Below are 15,901 nucleotides of genomic sequence, written 5' to 3'. Positions count from 1 at the left end.
AATTTTGACACCTCCATTTAACACCTCAATCTACATCATTGGCAGACTCATCTGTAACACATCCCGAATCCATCCTTCCCTACTCATTCAGCTCAGGTCTCAATGTCACTTATATGGAATGCTGTTGTAACCTCCAGTTGTCCCCATTGCCTCCAGTCTCTAGTCCCTCTAACCCCTTCTCCCAAATTGCATCAGAATAACATGTCATCCTTTTGCTTAACAAGCCAATTGTTTTCATGATATATTTGAATGACAGAAAGTCCTTTTTATGCAGGCCTTCTTTATCTTTCCATCCTCTTTTCTTGTTATTCATCCATTTACACAGTATTCTCCACCATATGGAAAGACTTTGAAATTTCTGGTTCAGACGCCTCTGTGTCTTACAAATGTAGTTTCCTGTGTCTGGAAAGTTGTTCCTCATTTCTTGCCTGACTCTCTTCTAAAGGGTTTTTTTGTTTTTGTTTTTTCCTGGGGTTTGAATCCAGAGGTGCTTAACCACTGAGCAACCCACCCCCAATCTTATTTTTGTTTTTTATTTTGAGACAGGGTCTCACCAAGTTGCTTAGGGACTTACTACATTGCTGAGGCTGGCCTTGAACTTAAATTGCTGGGATTATAGGTGTGTGCCACCATGCCTGGCTCTTGTTTACTTTTTTAAACTTAAACTTTTCTCTCCATTTTATTCTGTTATCATAATCAAAATGTTATGTGCCTATTTACAGTTCTTAACTTTTCCTGTTTTTATATTAAGAGAAAGCAGATGAAATTCCCTGGAAAGTTCTATTCCTTAGAATCTATTTGTAACTTGAGCAGATTTAATAAACAAGTAATTATTAGGGAATGGGAAAAAGCATAAAAACCATTAAAAAATCCTATGTGGAAGTAATTACTTTTAGAAGAGAATTGCATATATTTGAGGGACAGAATTATGTATTTAATATATCTTTACTTTTATAGTATCCAATTTCACTTTTTTCCTTCTTGCAAACCAAATGCCAAGTTTCATTTGATGTGTTTTTTAAAATAACAAAATCTGTGCCTTCTAGTTGTAAAATGTTCATATGTGTATATTATTTTAATTTTTTTCTAGGGTGATTGTGCAAGCTTCTTTTTGTTTATTTAACCTGCCACTAGCTGACCTGATCCATGAAGATTTACTGAAGTTCAATAGGCAGTAAGTATATTTATTCAGATATTAGCTATAAAAGTGTCAGATGCAGGTAGGACCTATCGGAGTCGCTATATCTCAGTTATATTAATACTGTAAATCACATACAAGAGAGATGGTCATAAGAGGCATCATTAGGAATTGGGGAGTAGAATATCATAGGATATTCCTATTTGTTTGCCCTGCACCATTTCCCTCCACTTTTGAAAGGGCATCATGATTTTTATCCCTCAGGTTCACACAGCCAATGTTACAACAGGGTTAAAACTCAGAAGTAAATCAAAATCTTAGTTAGCTATAGGTTCTACATAGTGCCATACACACCAGACAGTAAGGTAAAGTGACCTGTGCTCAGTGACGTTCTAAGAATTAAAATTTTAAAAATCAAGCTTCATCGTATCCTTTCTTACTTGAAAAAGTCTTAAGCTGATGATAACATGTTTTGTTCTTTGGTATGATTATAAATGTTTTAGGTCAGATATAAAGTTCTCTTGGTTGACAAATATTTTCGGATATATACCTCCTTTTGCATTCTAAAGAGGAATGAATTATGTTTCAGCCTTTTTTGTTAACTTTGTAGAAACATATTGCACAGTCTCTCTCTTTTTTAAGGTAACTGAAATGGAGGAGAGCTTTGCCCACTGCTTGTTCTCCTCTTTATATGTGATTCCTTTCCTGTTTCACAGTCCTGTTGCTGTCATAATCATAGCAATGAGTGAGCTGATGAGTGCCTTACAGTTCAGGACCATATCTTCAGTCTAATGACCTTCATGTTTAGAAAGACTGAGAAGACTTTTTGTTTTTCCTTAAAAAGATGATTAAGTGCCAGGAGCAGTAGCTCACGCCTGTAATCCCAGCAGCTCAGGAGGCTGAGGCTGGAGGATCGCAAGTTCAAAGCCAATCTCAGCAATTTAGTGAGGTTCTAAGTAACTCAAGGAGACCTTGTCTCTAAATAAAAATATAAAAAAGGGCTGGGGATGTGGCTCAGTGGTTAAGCACTTCTGGGCTCAATCTGCAATACAAAAAAAAAAAAAAAGAAAAGAAAACATGTTAACAAACAGCAATTTTAGCAAATGTTTTACACCTCTCAATTTCTCCTCCTCCTCCTCTTATTCTTCCTCCTTCTTATTTTTATGTCCCAGAGATCAAACCCAGGGGCACTTAACCTCTGTGCCACATCTACTGCCCTTTTTTATTTTTTGTTTTGAGACAGTGTCTCCCTAAATTGCATAGGGCCTTGCTGAATTGCTGAGGCTGGCTTTAAACTTTTAATCCTCCAATAACAGGTGCATGGCACCATGTTTGGCTCTTTTTTTTCTTTCTGTTTTTTTTTTTTTTTTTGGTGCTGGGGATTGATCTGAGGGCCTTACACAAGCTGAGCATGCGCTCTACCACTCAGCTATACCCTTAGCCCTCAAATTCTCTTTGAATGAGATACCCTACAAATAAATGAAACATTTCAAACAGTTGGAAAGAAAAGGGCACCGACATATGCCAAATGCCAGTGTGCATAAGCATTTACATCTAATAGCACCCTTGAATGATAGATAAGATTGACTTTACAGATATGACCTATGTGTCAGGCAATGTGGAAAAGCTGGGGATACAGTTCAGCAGGTCTTGTAAGAGACTCTCCACTTACCTGATACTCTTTGTTCCTCCTAAACAATGCCTACTTATGTGCATGTATGCCATATGTTGGTGACCGAATGGCTATTTGAGGATACCTGTGCTTTCCTGCTCTGATGATTCAATTCTACCCTTACCAAGAATTAGTGCTTTTTATTTTAAACCTGTTAATGTCAGATGTGCTTGTAATTATAATTACAAGGTTTAATTACTCTTAGATTTTATAAACTTAAGAAATACAGGTATAAAATGAAAACCTTTAAGTGATTTCTTTCTTTCTTTTTTTTTTTTTTTTTTTTTTTTGCATGATCAGCCAAATGTCCTGATCATGTCAGAGTGGAAAGTTTTCTACTATAATGACAAAACACATGTGGCCCCTGCCCTCATGGCACATACAGTTTTGTGGGGGGAGACAGACTGTAGTTATATTACCATATGATTATAATTATCCTAATTTTTAGGAAACTTATACTATTCATGGATTAACTTTTCCAAGTTAACATAATAGCTGACTGAAGAACTGGGAATCAAATCCAAGTTCTTTCTATCAGGTCAAACTTCCTCCAATTCTCTGGCCTTGATTTATTTATTTTCTTTCTTTCTTCCTTTCCTTTCCTCCCTCCCTTCCTTCCTTCCTTCTTTCTCTCTTTCTCTTTTTCTTTCTTTCTCCTTTCTTTTTTCTCCTCCTTATTGTCAAAGTTTTCATCACCAATTAAAACATGAAAAGATTTAATTTTGTTCAGTCAATGCACTTGATTTATTTTATATGACATCATTATTAAAAAACTACGTGGCAGGAATCCATTAAAGTAATACTTAAGGAAATTTGGGCAGAAAAACTTAGGTGTGAATATCAGTTCTTTCATTTACACATCGTGTGACTGTGGATGTTGTCATTTGTTCTCCCATCTCTAAAAGAGGAGGGTGGCAAAGGCTTTCTTATGATTGCTGTGGGGCTTAAATTAACCAATATGTGGAGCTCACTTACTCAGTACAGTGCTCACTTACTGAGCATGTAAGGCAGCAGCAGCTGTCTTCTCTTTGCATCTTAACTATGAGGCTAAGATTTTACAATTACTCTGCTTTTTCTATTTTTGTTTACTCAGGGTCAGGAGGGACTTCCTAGATGAAGATGTCCTTGATACATAGACATATACGTATGAACTTATGTGTATAAAAACATACACATGTGGGCCAGGTCTGGGGCTCCATGGTGGAGTGCTTGCCTCACATGTGTGGGGCACTGGGTTCGATCTTCAGCACCACATGAAAATGGATGAATGGGGGGGGGGTTGTGTCCATCTACAACTGAAAAAGAAAGAAAGAAAGAAAGAAAGATACACATTAATCTGTGTGTGTGTTAAAGACCCATGTAATCTTTGTCTTCCAGATTGTCCCTTTGCTCAATGATTTTTGGCATCTATGCTCTGTTTACCAAGCCTGCTCAGTCTTTAGCTCCCATGGGGGTGCTGTGTAAGCTAAAGCAGCATGAATATGGGGACCCAAACAGCAGGTAAAGTAACAACCTTTGAAATCACATGAAAGAAATATGAAAGCAAACTCTGTTGTTATCTTGCACTTTGGATGTTGTTAGCTATGAACTCATGTATCTCAAGTAAGCTATGACCGTGAATGCTGAAGGAACTTTATGAAGAGCATCTTTAAGTATTGGATATTATTTAAGTTATATGCACTACATATGTCAATATAATTTGTACTAAATTACATATTGATGACCTTATCTAAGTCATTCATTCATTATTTCATTTCACCAAAGTTTTTAAGGACTTGCTCTTATATGCCAGGTACAAAGGTACTGGGAATACAATATGAATAAGGAGACTTTAAGGGGCTCTACAGATTACAAAAAACCGTGATAAAGGGCCCCATTAGAGGCATAATGGGGCACTGTGGTAATGCAGAGAAGAGGTCCCCTCCTCAGTCTGCCCAGGGAGCACTTCACAGGAGTTGGGGTTCTGGAGCTGGGTTTGGGTGACTGAGTTGGATTTCCCCTCCTGAACACAGATGAAACAAAAACAGCATGGTAAATATCAGGAAGCACGCATGCACTCTCAATCAGCTGTCCATTTATTCACCCCATAAATATTATTGAGAGCCCCCTAAGCCCTAGACTATGACACAGCAGGAAGGTCTCTGTCCTCCAGAGGGAGGGAGGAGGACTTAAGAAAAACAGAGTGCTTTATATAATGATCAGTTCTTTGGTGAGAAATAAAGATCGGGGAAACTAAGAAGGGTTGGAGAAAGCTGCATTTTAAAAGAGGAGAATGGAGAAGGCCCCACCAAGTTGACATTTGAAAGACCTGGAGAAACCTGGGAGGGAACCATGAAGATTCTCTGGGGGGAAGTGTTCCTGGCAGGAGATGCAGGTGGCAAGGCTCTGAGATACAGCATGCCTGGTGCTCTAGGTCTAGCAAGGAGGCCAGTGTGCTGAAGCTCAGTAAGCAAGAGAGGAAGCCATGATATGGAGAGAAGCCAGGTCACACAGGGCCTTGTAGGGCCCTATGGTCCTGCTTTGTTACTTTGGTTTCACTAGGAGATGGATGGTGGTGATTGATTGACTAGACCCATTTATAGAGCAGTTTTAATTCATAACAAAGTTGAGCAGAAAGTGCAAAGTTCCCATATATCCCCTAAGTAACCTCACTTGTATCACTTCCCTCCTTATCAGTGTCCCTTATCAGAGTGGCACTTTTTTACAACTGATGAGCCTACATGGACACATCATCCTCATCCAGTTCATAGTTTATGCTAGGGTTCACTCTTGGAGTTGTGTGTTTTATGGGTTTGCACAGATGTATCATGGCATGTATCAACTACTATAGTATAATACAGAAAGAATATTTTCACTTCTCTAGCAGTCTCCTGGGCTCCACCGATTTCTCTCTTTCTTCTCACTGACACCTGGCAATCCCTGATCTTTTTACTGCCTCAATAGTTTGGCCTTTTCTAGAAGTCATATAGTTGGAATCATATAGTATGTAACTTTTTCAGATTGGTTTCTTTCACTTAATAATATGCACTTAAGTTTCTTGTATTTCTTTTTGTGGCTTGATAGTTCATTGGTTTTTAGTGCTGCACAATATTCCATTATCTGGATGTACCATAGTTTATACATTCATTTACTGGAGGGCATCTTGGTTGCATACATGCTTTGGAAATTGTGAATAAAACTCCTATAAAATTGGTGTGTACAAAGGTTTTTGTGTGAACATAAGTTTTTATTTCATTTAGATTGATGCTAAGGAGCATGTTGGCTGAATTATAAATAAGAATATGTTTTCTTCTGTAAGAAACTGCCAGACTGTCTTCCAAAGTGGCGGTACCATTTTGCATTCCCACCAACAATGAATGAGAGTTCTTATTGCTGCACAACTATACCAGCAGTGTCTTTCTCAGAGCACAAGTTTTTAATCTTCAATTTAGCTCATTATTTTTTTTCTTTACTGGATTATACCTTTGGTGTTGTATCTAAAAAGCCATTGCCACACCCAAAGTCACCTAGATTTTCTCCTATGCTCCATTCAGGTGTTTTGTAGATTCAGGTTTTACATTTAGGTCAGTGATTCATTTTGAGTTGGTTTTCATTGCCCAAAATCACGAGCCACTCACAGCCTTGTAGATTCAAACAGCAATTCTTTATTCCTGAACTCACACCGGCACTCTACACACACATTCTGAGGAAATCCACATTCTGGGCAAAATCCACTTCTGAATCCCAAATACTCTGGGAGCGGGCATGCCTGAGGCAGCAGGATACTCCCTATTCCCAGCAGGATACACCCTAAACCTGGATCCGCCCTAATCCAGTAGGATCCTCCTTAAACCCGGATCCCCCCTGGTCCTTGAGCAGGGTCACCTTTCTCAAACATACATGCAATGTCACTGCAAATGTCCAAGGCAAGTCCATGTCCACAAGTCCTTCCTCTGAGCAACATGGGGTATGCTGGCAAGGAAATTTCGATGTGTCATTCCTACTTGGCAATGGCTCTCAGCATTTCATGAAGAGTATAAGGTTTGTTTGTGTCTGTGTTTGTGTGTGGATGTCAATTGTTCCAGCATCATTTGTTGAAAACACTATTTTTCTTCATTGTATAGCCTTTGCTTCTTTTTTTCAAAGTTAAATTGATTATATTTATTTGGTATACTCTGGTCTTTCTTCTCTGTTCCTTTGATCTATTTGTTTTTCACATATAAGACTTCTTGATTACTGCAGCTTTGTAGTAAGTCTCAATGTAGGGTAGTGTCAGTCCTCCACCTCTGTTCTCCAATAATGTCTACTAGCTTCTTTGTAAAAACTTTAGAATTAGTTTTCAATACTTACAAAATACCTTCCTGGGATTTTTGACTGGGATCTATAGATGAAGTTGGGAAGAACTGATATCTTAAAATATTGCTTTCCTATCCAAGAACATGGATTATGTCTCCATTCTGTTAGCCTTCTTTCTTTCACTGGAGTTTTGTAGTTTTCCTCATATAGATCTTGCATGTATTTTGTTATACCTAAGTATTTCATATTTGGGGGCACTATTATAAATAACATTATATTTTGAATTTAAAATCACAGTTGTTCAGGGGAGAGATTGACTTTTTTATGTTAATCTTGGATTTGACAACCTTGTTATCATAATTTCTTAGTCCCAGGAAGTTTTGTTTTGTTTTGTTTTTGTTTTTGTCAATTCTATAGGATTTTCTACATATGTGAGGAATTATTTAATTTTATTCTTACAACTTTTCCTTCCAGAAGGCTGGGGATATAGCTCAGTTGGTAGAGTGCTAGCCTCACATACACAAGGCCCTGTGTTCAATTCCCAGCACCACAAAAATAAAGAAAGAAACAAAAATAAAAAACAATAAACTACTTTTCCTCCTAGAATTTTATTTTGAATGTTTTCAAAAATAAAAAAAAATGTTTAAAAGTTGTATATGATCACATCTTGATTCAACTGTTTACATTTTACTACATTAGTTTTATCACATTTATCAACACATCTACCCTATATTTAACATTCAAACCCTCTTGTTTTATTCTCACAACTTTTCATTATAAAAAATTTTAAATACACAAAAAAGTTTAAAGAAAAGCACAAGAAAATCCATATAGTGACTCTTTAGATTTGATAGTTGTTAACAGTTTTTGCATCTTTGCTTTATCTGTGTCTATGTGGGTGTGTATATGTGTATGTCTTTTGTTTTCTGAACCATTTTAAGGCAAGTTGCAGATATAATGGCGTGCTACCCCTGATAATTGAGCATGCATCTCCTAAAAGAATTATGATTGGAGAATTTGGGGCAGAGTAATGACCTGATTCGACTTACTTTTTAATAGCTTTCCTGATTGCTGATGTGTTCAGCGTACACTGAAGGGAGTTGGGGGAAAACTCAAGAACCTGTAGGTTAGTGACAGGTGTTTTATCAGGTTCCGTGGCTGCCAGAGGAAGTCTAGGCTGTTCCTCCTCCATGCTTTCACATGGATCAATGAATAAGCTATAATAGAAGATTAAAGGCCTTGAATCTTCTACCCGAGTCTGTTCCTGTCCCCTTTCAGCCATCTTGATTTTCTTTTCTTTTTTCTTTTTATTTTTTTGGGGGAGTGGGGGATGATACTGGGGATTGAACTCAGGGGCACTCGACCACTGATCACATCCCCAGCCCTATTTTGTATTTTCTTTAGAGATAGGGTTTCACTGAGAGGCTTGGCAAGTCTCTCTTTTGCTGAGGCTGGCTTTGAACTCACACAGTCCTTCTGCCTCTGCCTCCCAAACTGCAGGGATTACAGGTGTGCATCATTGGCTTGGCCCACTGTGACTTTCTACTACAATACTGCTTGCAGCTTTTAATGCTACCTGGACTTTGAGCAGCTTTCCCAATGCAGGTGGAAAACAGTCATCTAACAGATGGAGAAACTGGGACTGAGAAAGAACTCTTTCACATTCTATGGAGGAAATGTGGTCCAGAGCAGTCCACACTCACTTCCTTCTCATTTAGTCACACACGTTTACTCAATTGCAACTTTTGTGGCTCTCATCAGGGATCACCACATTCTGTTGATTCTAACTCCTTAACCTCAGTGTGAGTGTTGAGAGCCACAGTTTAGTCAGTCGGAATGACTCCTGGCATTTTGCCAGAGGGAATAGTTGAAAGGTGACCCTGCTCTGGAATAGGGCGGATCCTGCTGCCTCAGGCGACTGCTACTTTGGAGTTCCCCTTGAGTTCTCCTTGCTGTTTGAACCTACAAGGCTTTGTGGCAGCTCAGTTAGCCCAGCCACACTGCGGCATGTGAGTGTCAGTGTCCTCTTCACTTTCCCTGTTAGAGTGCTTCAGCTCAGACCCACACCAGAATTTCTCATATACAATCACTCTTTGGTTTTCAATTGGTCTTCCATTGTTTCTTTCTCTGTTACTTGGCTAACCTCCCTTCAAAGAATTCTCTACACTGCAGGTTGATCTTCTAAAAGGCAAATCTGATATTGTTACTCATTAGTTCAACATTAGTAATGCTCTCTTCCTTGTAGGGCCAAGTCTGTACTTCTCAAACTCCACTATTAGACGATTTGACATTCCTCCAGACGCCACAGATGTCACAGCTGACATCTCTTCTTCTGTGAAGGTTTCTGGAGGTAGTTATGACCACAGCACTTTTAGCCATCATTATGTTTCTTATACCTTCTAATTGTAATGCCAGATTCGTGGGACTCCAGTAGACCTCCAGGAGAAGAATCCGATGCAATCACACAAGAGTCTTTATTGCAAGCTCAAGCCTGAACTCACAACCATTTCCGACACAGCGGTCCCAGGGAGTGAGTCCCAGTCCTTTGTTCAGTGAGATTTCATAGGTTTTGGGGGGATACTCTATGGGTCACAACATCACACAGCAAATCATTCCTTACCGAGGGAAAATCAAACAACAACTCTTAACATTGATTAGCACATTCAATGGCGGGAACAAGTTGGGTAAGGGGTTAGTACAAGAGGGAGATTCCTTTGAACTGATTGATTTAAGCCACGAGGGGTGTATTGCTAAACTACATGGTTTCCCAATATGTTATCAACCACCATAAACTACTGGGGGGTCATCTGGCATTCCAGGTATTTTCTCTGTCTCATGCTGATTGGTGGTTGCTAGGGGGTTGCTAATGGGTCCTCACCTAGCCTAACTGAGTCAGGGACACCTGGCACCACAGATCTCTCCTGTTATTTGCAGACAAACAACTCAGCAGAGTGGGTATGTGCCTACAAAGGCTCTGTGGGTTTTTCTAAGGACAAGGGTCACATCCCCCTTCCTTAGGACAGGCCTTGAGGTAGAAGCTGCTGTTATTTATTTATTTTCAAAATGGAGTCACATTAGTTTCTCATAATCATAGTATTCACCTCTCTGTGCTACAGTTGACTCATGTCCATCTCCTTAACTAGATTGTAGGTTCCTAGTGGCAGAAACTATTTTATCTACCTTCATATCATGACTGCTTGTTACATGGTAGGCAACTAGTAGCTAAGCTTCCATTTTTGCTCTCCTCCAGGCCTTCTTTCCAACCGCTGCCAAAATGTTCTAACACAAAATTTACACTGTGTCCTCCTCCTGCTAAGAAGTGTTCAGTAACATCTTTAGCTAGCACCATCTTTCACAAAATACAGCATCTGTACCCTTGGTGGTTTTCAGGTGATGCACAATAGTTGTCTTTGTATTCTCGAAGAATATAAAGATCTTAAAGTAAAAGTTCTTAACCTCGTTGCACATTAGAATCACTTGGAGCTTGAAAAAGCCCGGATGCCCAGGTCACATCCTAGTCCAGTTAAATCGTCTCTGGAGGTGAGATCCAGGCATCAGTATCTTTTTTTTTTTTTTCCCTTTCATATTCTTTTCAGGTGTCAGCGTCTCTTAGAGCTCACTATCTTTTCCTCTGTGCAGCCAGTGTGGGAACATAAAGGTTGTCTGCCTTGAAAACAGAGGCTCTAGGAACTAATTTTTGTTGGCTCAGTAAAGTGACATGTTGGCAGCTGGACACGTTGGCAAACTGGTTTCATTGTACCGTAAGCATTTTTAGAGATATAAATTCAGGCACTTAAGTGTCATTTATCTTTGAATGATAATTAAGCCTTGACATCTGGTGGCCTCAGGTAGCTAGCTGTTGCTAATCTGAAAGTGCCTGAAGTCCAGAGGCTAACTGTACACTTAGCAGGATATAGTTGACAATCAGAGAATACTGTGAGACTCACCAGTGTAAAGAATTTAGGAAAAAAAAAAAAGGCTACTTGAAATGAATTATAAACTTACAGGTAAGTTTTCTAATATCTGGTTATGATTCTACTGTTACACATAACTGTGTATCCAAGAGGTATTATTCTTCCCTTTGCTGTTTTCAAAATATATTGATTTATTAGTACATTCAAAGAAATATTAGTTCTACACAGAAGATTATTTCACCATGTTTAATAGATCTATTTACTTCTTAGTGATCCACATTATATACTGACCAGTAGCCAGTATGAATAATAGTAAAGTTTGTCATTAATGGAGATCTAAAACTGGGGTAGTTGGGGCAAGAAAACCAGCATAAGTCACTTCTAATTGGGATAAGAGACTTCATGAGGTATAGTTAGAAATGGTTCATCAATTATTTTATACACAAAACTTCTACTAAAAATTACAACACAAGTTTGATTTTTCACAAAAATGTGTGAAATTTTAGTATGTTATAGAATTCTAATATGTTACAGAATTTCCTCCTATCTGACCAACTAAGAATGTTTGCATTCTTCTTACAGCAAATATTCACGGAGTTTCTATTAGGTGTTAATCTGAGCTGAGAGCTACTGGGAGCCAGGATACAGAGTCATAAGACTTTATCTCTCTCTGTCCTTGAGAGCTTACATGGCATTAGTGACTGAGGCAGAAGGGCAAGTCGTACAATGAGCTAAGTCCAGGGCAAGATAAGCAGCAAATGCAGGAGGAACACAAGCTTGGTGCTTGATTGCTTGTTACCCATTGCAAGGCACTGTACCCACTCCATGTGCTAGTAGTGTCCTCTAGTTCTGGCCAAATTCCTGCTGCTTGACAGGAGATTCTGGAATAGAAAGGTACATTTTCACCAGTAGCTACAGTCTGTCCATTTACATATTGAATTTCACTGTCATCTCTTGATATGTTGTGGGTAACTAGATTAAATGTATTATATAAGACATACAGGGGTTGGGGTTGTAGCTCAGTTGGTGGAGTGCTTGCCTAGCATGTGTGAGGCACTGGGTTCGATCCTCAGCACCACATAAATACAAATAAATAAAATAAAAGTATTTTTAAAAAAAGAAAGAAATACGGTCTATGACCAGTCTATGTATACAAGTGTTTGTCTTGGTTTTTATTTTCAGTGCTAGGGACTGAACCTAGGTTTCTGCATGCTGGGCAAGTGTTCTATCACTGAGCTACATCCCAGCCAAATAAATTGGTTTCTATACCTTTTATATGAAGCATTGTTTTGCTTGTCTTTTGTCTGAAAGCTTCTCAATAGATCCTTCCAAAATTATATTTATGAAGAAAGCTTAGAAAGCTGAGAATATGACTTTTCTCTCAGTGACATAGTAAACAAAATGGTTTCAACTCTAGCAAAAGATTCAAAATGAATTGTCTAAAGGTGAAACATCTACAAATAAAAATAATCCCAGAGCTTTGTCTTTCAAGATACGCAAATATTTTTTCGTGTTTACTTACATGTGCCTAATCATTATAATAAATTCTAAAACTGCTTTTTTTCTTAAAATTAAGTTGTTTTTTTTTAAATAGAGATTGACTGTAGTAGTAAAATCAGACTAATGTAGTGGTTTTCTGACGATGAGATTACTTTGGAAGAAATCAATCTTGGTGCTAGTGATTTTTTTCTTTCATGATTATCAATTAATTCAGCATCCTTTGCACAGGAGAGGGGCCCCCAACCCCATCCCCCAGAGGAGGGGCAACCCCCAAGAGGGGGAGCCCTATCAATTAGAGGGGGGACACCCCTTGAGAGGGGCACCCTGGAGGAGGGACATCCCATCCTCTAGAGGAGGGGTACCCCTCTATAGGGGGACATCCTCCCTAGAGGAAGGGCACCACTGGAGAGAGGGATGCAGTCCCTAGAAAAGGGGCACCCCCTGAGAGGGAAATCCCATCCCTAGAGGAGGAGGGACACCCCCATTCCCTAGAGGAGGGGCACCACTCAAGAGGGGGACACCATCCCCTAGAGGAAGGGCTCCCTTCCAGAGGGGGACCCCATTCCTAGGGGAGGGGCATCCCATCCCTTAGAAGAGGGCACCCTTGAGTCACGGACCCCATCCTTCACAGAAGAGGGGCTTCCCCATTACCTAGATGAGGGACTCCCCTGGAAGGGGGATACCATCCCTAGTGGGGGTACCCCATTCCCTAGAGGGTGGGCACCCCTCAAGAGGGAGACCCAGTCCCTAGAGGAGGAGCGCCCCCTAAGAGTGGGACCACATCCCTTGAGGAGGAGGGGTGCACATGTCCCCATCCCTAGAGGAGGGTCACCCAGGAGAAGGGAAACCCAACCCTCATCCCTCTAGGAGGAAGGGCACAGGCCCCCCATCCCCTAGAATTTGGTCCCAAGAGGGGGACCAAATCTGTAGAAGAGGGCTGCCTCCATCCCCTGGATGAGGGGCAGCCCCAAGAGGTGAACCCCAACCCTAGAGGAGGAGAGCCCCAATTCCCTAGAGGAGGGGCACTGATCAAGAGGGGCACCGTGTCCCTAGAGGAGGGGCAACCCCCAAGAGGAGGGGCAACCCCCAGTAGCTGGATTACAGGTGTGAGCTAGCACACCTGGCTAATGTTTTTATATATTCTTTATCAGGATGGGCATTCCTTGAGAGGGGAACCCAGTCCCTACCTGTGGGGCACCCCATTCCCTAGAGGAGGGGTACCCCTCAATAGTTGGATCCAGTCATTAGAGGAGGGGCACCCCATCCCCTCAATGAGGGGCACCCCTGGAGATGGGGATCTCATTCCTAGAGGAGGAAGGGTGCCCCATTACATAGAGGAGGGACACCCCTCAAGAGGGGGACACCATCCTTAAAGGTGGGGCACCCCATCCCTTAGAAGAGGGGCACACCCAAGTGGTGGACCCCACTTTTTGCAGAAGAGGGGTGCCCTCATCCCCCAGAGGAAGGGCAACCCCCAAGTGGGAGAGTCCCATCCCCTAGAGAGGGGCACCTCTTTGAGAGGGGGACACCTTTCCTAGTGGAGGTGTGTCCCTCCCCTAGGGAGGGGCATGCCAGGAGAAGGAGACCCAGTCCCTAGAGTTGGTGTACCCCACTGCCCAGAGAAGGGGTACCCCACAAGAGGAGGAGCCCCATTTATCACTCAGGAGGGGTGCCTGGCCCCATCCTTTAGTGGAGGCACACTTCCTGAGAGGTGGGGTCCCCAAAGTGGAGGGGCACCCTCCCCCATCCCCTAGTGGAGGCACATCCATCCCCCAAGAGGGGGGTCCCATCCCTAGAAAAAGATGCGCCCGCCCCCATCCCTAACGGCGATGTACCCCTTGAGAAGGGGACTCCATCCTTAGTGGAGGGGGACCTCATCCCTACAGAATGGGGAACTGGGAACCCCTTGAGAGGCAGACCCCATTCCTAGAAGAGGGAGACCCCATCATAGAGGAGGGGTACCCCTCAAGAAGGGGATCCCATCCCTAGAGGTGGGGACCTGGGGAACACCTTGAGATGGGGACCCCGTCCCTAAAGGAGAGGCAAAACCCAATTTCTAAAGAAGGGGCACTCCCCAAAAGTTACCCCATCCCTAGAGGAGTAGGGGCACCCCCATCCCCTAGCAGTGGCACACCCACTGAGAGGGGAGACCCCGTCTCTAGAGAAGGAGCGTGGTCCCATCTTCTAGAGAAAGGGAACCCCACAAGAAAGGGCATCTCCCATTCCTAGAGGAGAGGTGCCCCCATCCCCTATGGGGGGCACATCTCCTGAGAGAGGGGAAACCCATCTCTAGAGGAGGAAGAGTGCCCCTATATTCTAGAGAAAGGGCACCTCACAAGAGGGGGGAGCTCCATCTCTGGCACAGGAAGGTCATGTGCCCCACCCCCAGAAGAGGGGCAACCCTGGAGAGGGGGAGACCCATGACTTGCATAGGAGGGGGCGCCCCCATCCCCATCCCCATCCCCCAGGGGAAAGGCAACACCCTAGAGGGTGAGACCCAGCATCATGCTGTTAATTTTGCTATAGTTCTGAAATGCTTATTGTAAATTTCTTTTTTTTTAAAGAGAGAGTGAGAAGGAGAGAGAGAGAATTTTTAAATATATATATTTTTTTCTGTGGGCACAACATCTTTGTTTGTATGTGGTGCTGAGGATCGAACCCAGGCTGCACGGATGCCAGGCGAACTCACTACTGCTTGAGCCACATCCCCAGCCGGTAAATTTCTTTATTAATGTTTTTACAGACTCCTTTTTTTTTTTTTCCAGTAACAGGAATCTACTCCATGGGCACTCTACCACCAAGCTACATCTCCAGCTCTTTTTACTTTTTATTTTGTGATAGGGACTTGTTAAGATGCCCAGGTTGTCCTTGAACTTGGAATCCTCCTGCCTCTCCAGTAGCTGGATTACAGGTGTGAGCTACCACACCTGGCTAATGTTTTTTTATATATTCTTTATCTATGAGTCCATTGAAACACATAGTCTTGCAAAAGTGAAAAAAACAATGAAACAAGCAAACAAGTAAAAAAATAAACACTCTTCTATAAAGAGCTTAAAGCCTGCTATAGATCATTAGAAGAACTAGAAATAGTCAACAGTTAGAACATTCCATAAATTCTGTCTCAAATTTTGTTCTTTGTTGAGACGTGACTTCCTCTCTGCCCCAGCACTGTGTATTTGGGAAGTCAGGATTAAATACATATGCAGGCTGGGTACAGTGGCCTAGGCCTGTAGCCCAAATTCTCAGGAGGCTGTGGCAGGAGCATTGAGAATTTGAGGTCAGCCTGGGCAATTTAGTGAGCTCCTGTCTCAGAAGAAAAAGTAAAAAGAGCTGTGAATGTCCTTCGGCCGTAGAGTGCCCCTAGGTTCAGTCCCCAGTACTGCAAGAAATAAATGGAAGTTC

At 41.6% G+C, this 15,901-nt stretch overlaps 1 protein-coding gene across 2 annotated transcripts in view; it reads left to right on the top strand.

Moving 5' to 3' along the window:
* The window catches only part of LOC101978286 (transmembrane protein 180), a 51,776-nt gene that overhangs the window by 14,556 nt on the left and 21,319 nt on the right, over nt 1-15,901 (top strand). For both annotated transcript variants that reach the window (XM_078024230.1, XM_021725553.3), the window contains exons 4-5: nt 1,091-1,174; nt 4,188-4,310. In XM_078024230.1, coding sequence (XP_077880356.1) covers nt 1,091-1,174; nt 4,188-4,310 — 207 coding nt within the window. The remainder of the gene's footprint in view (nt 1-1,090; nt 1,175-4,187; nt 4,311-15,901) is intronic.

This window comes from Ictidomys tridecemlineatus, chromosome 10 (genome assembly GCF_052094955.1).
Source record: "Ictidomys tridecemlineatus isolate mIctTri1 chromosome 10, mIctTri1.hap1, whole genome shotgun sequence".
Lineage (NCBI taxonomy): Eukaryota > Metazoa > Chordata > Mammalia > Rodentia > Sciuridae > Ictidomys > Ictidomys tridecemlineatus.
Note: the sequence above shows the minus strand (reverse complement) of the source record. Positions and strands in the feature narration are given on the sequence as shown.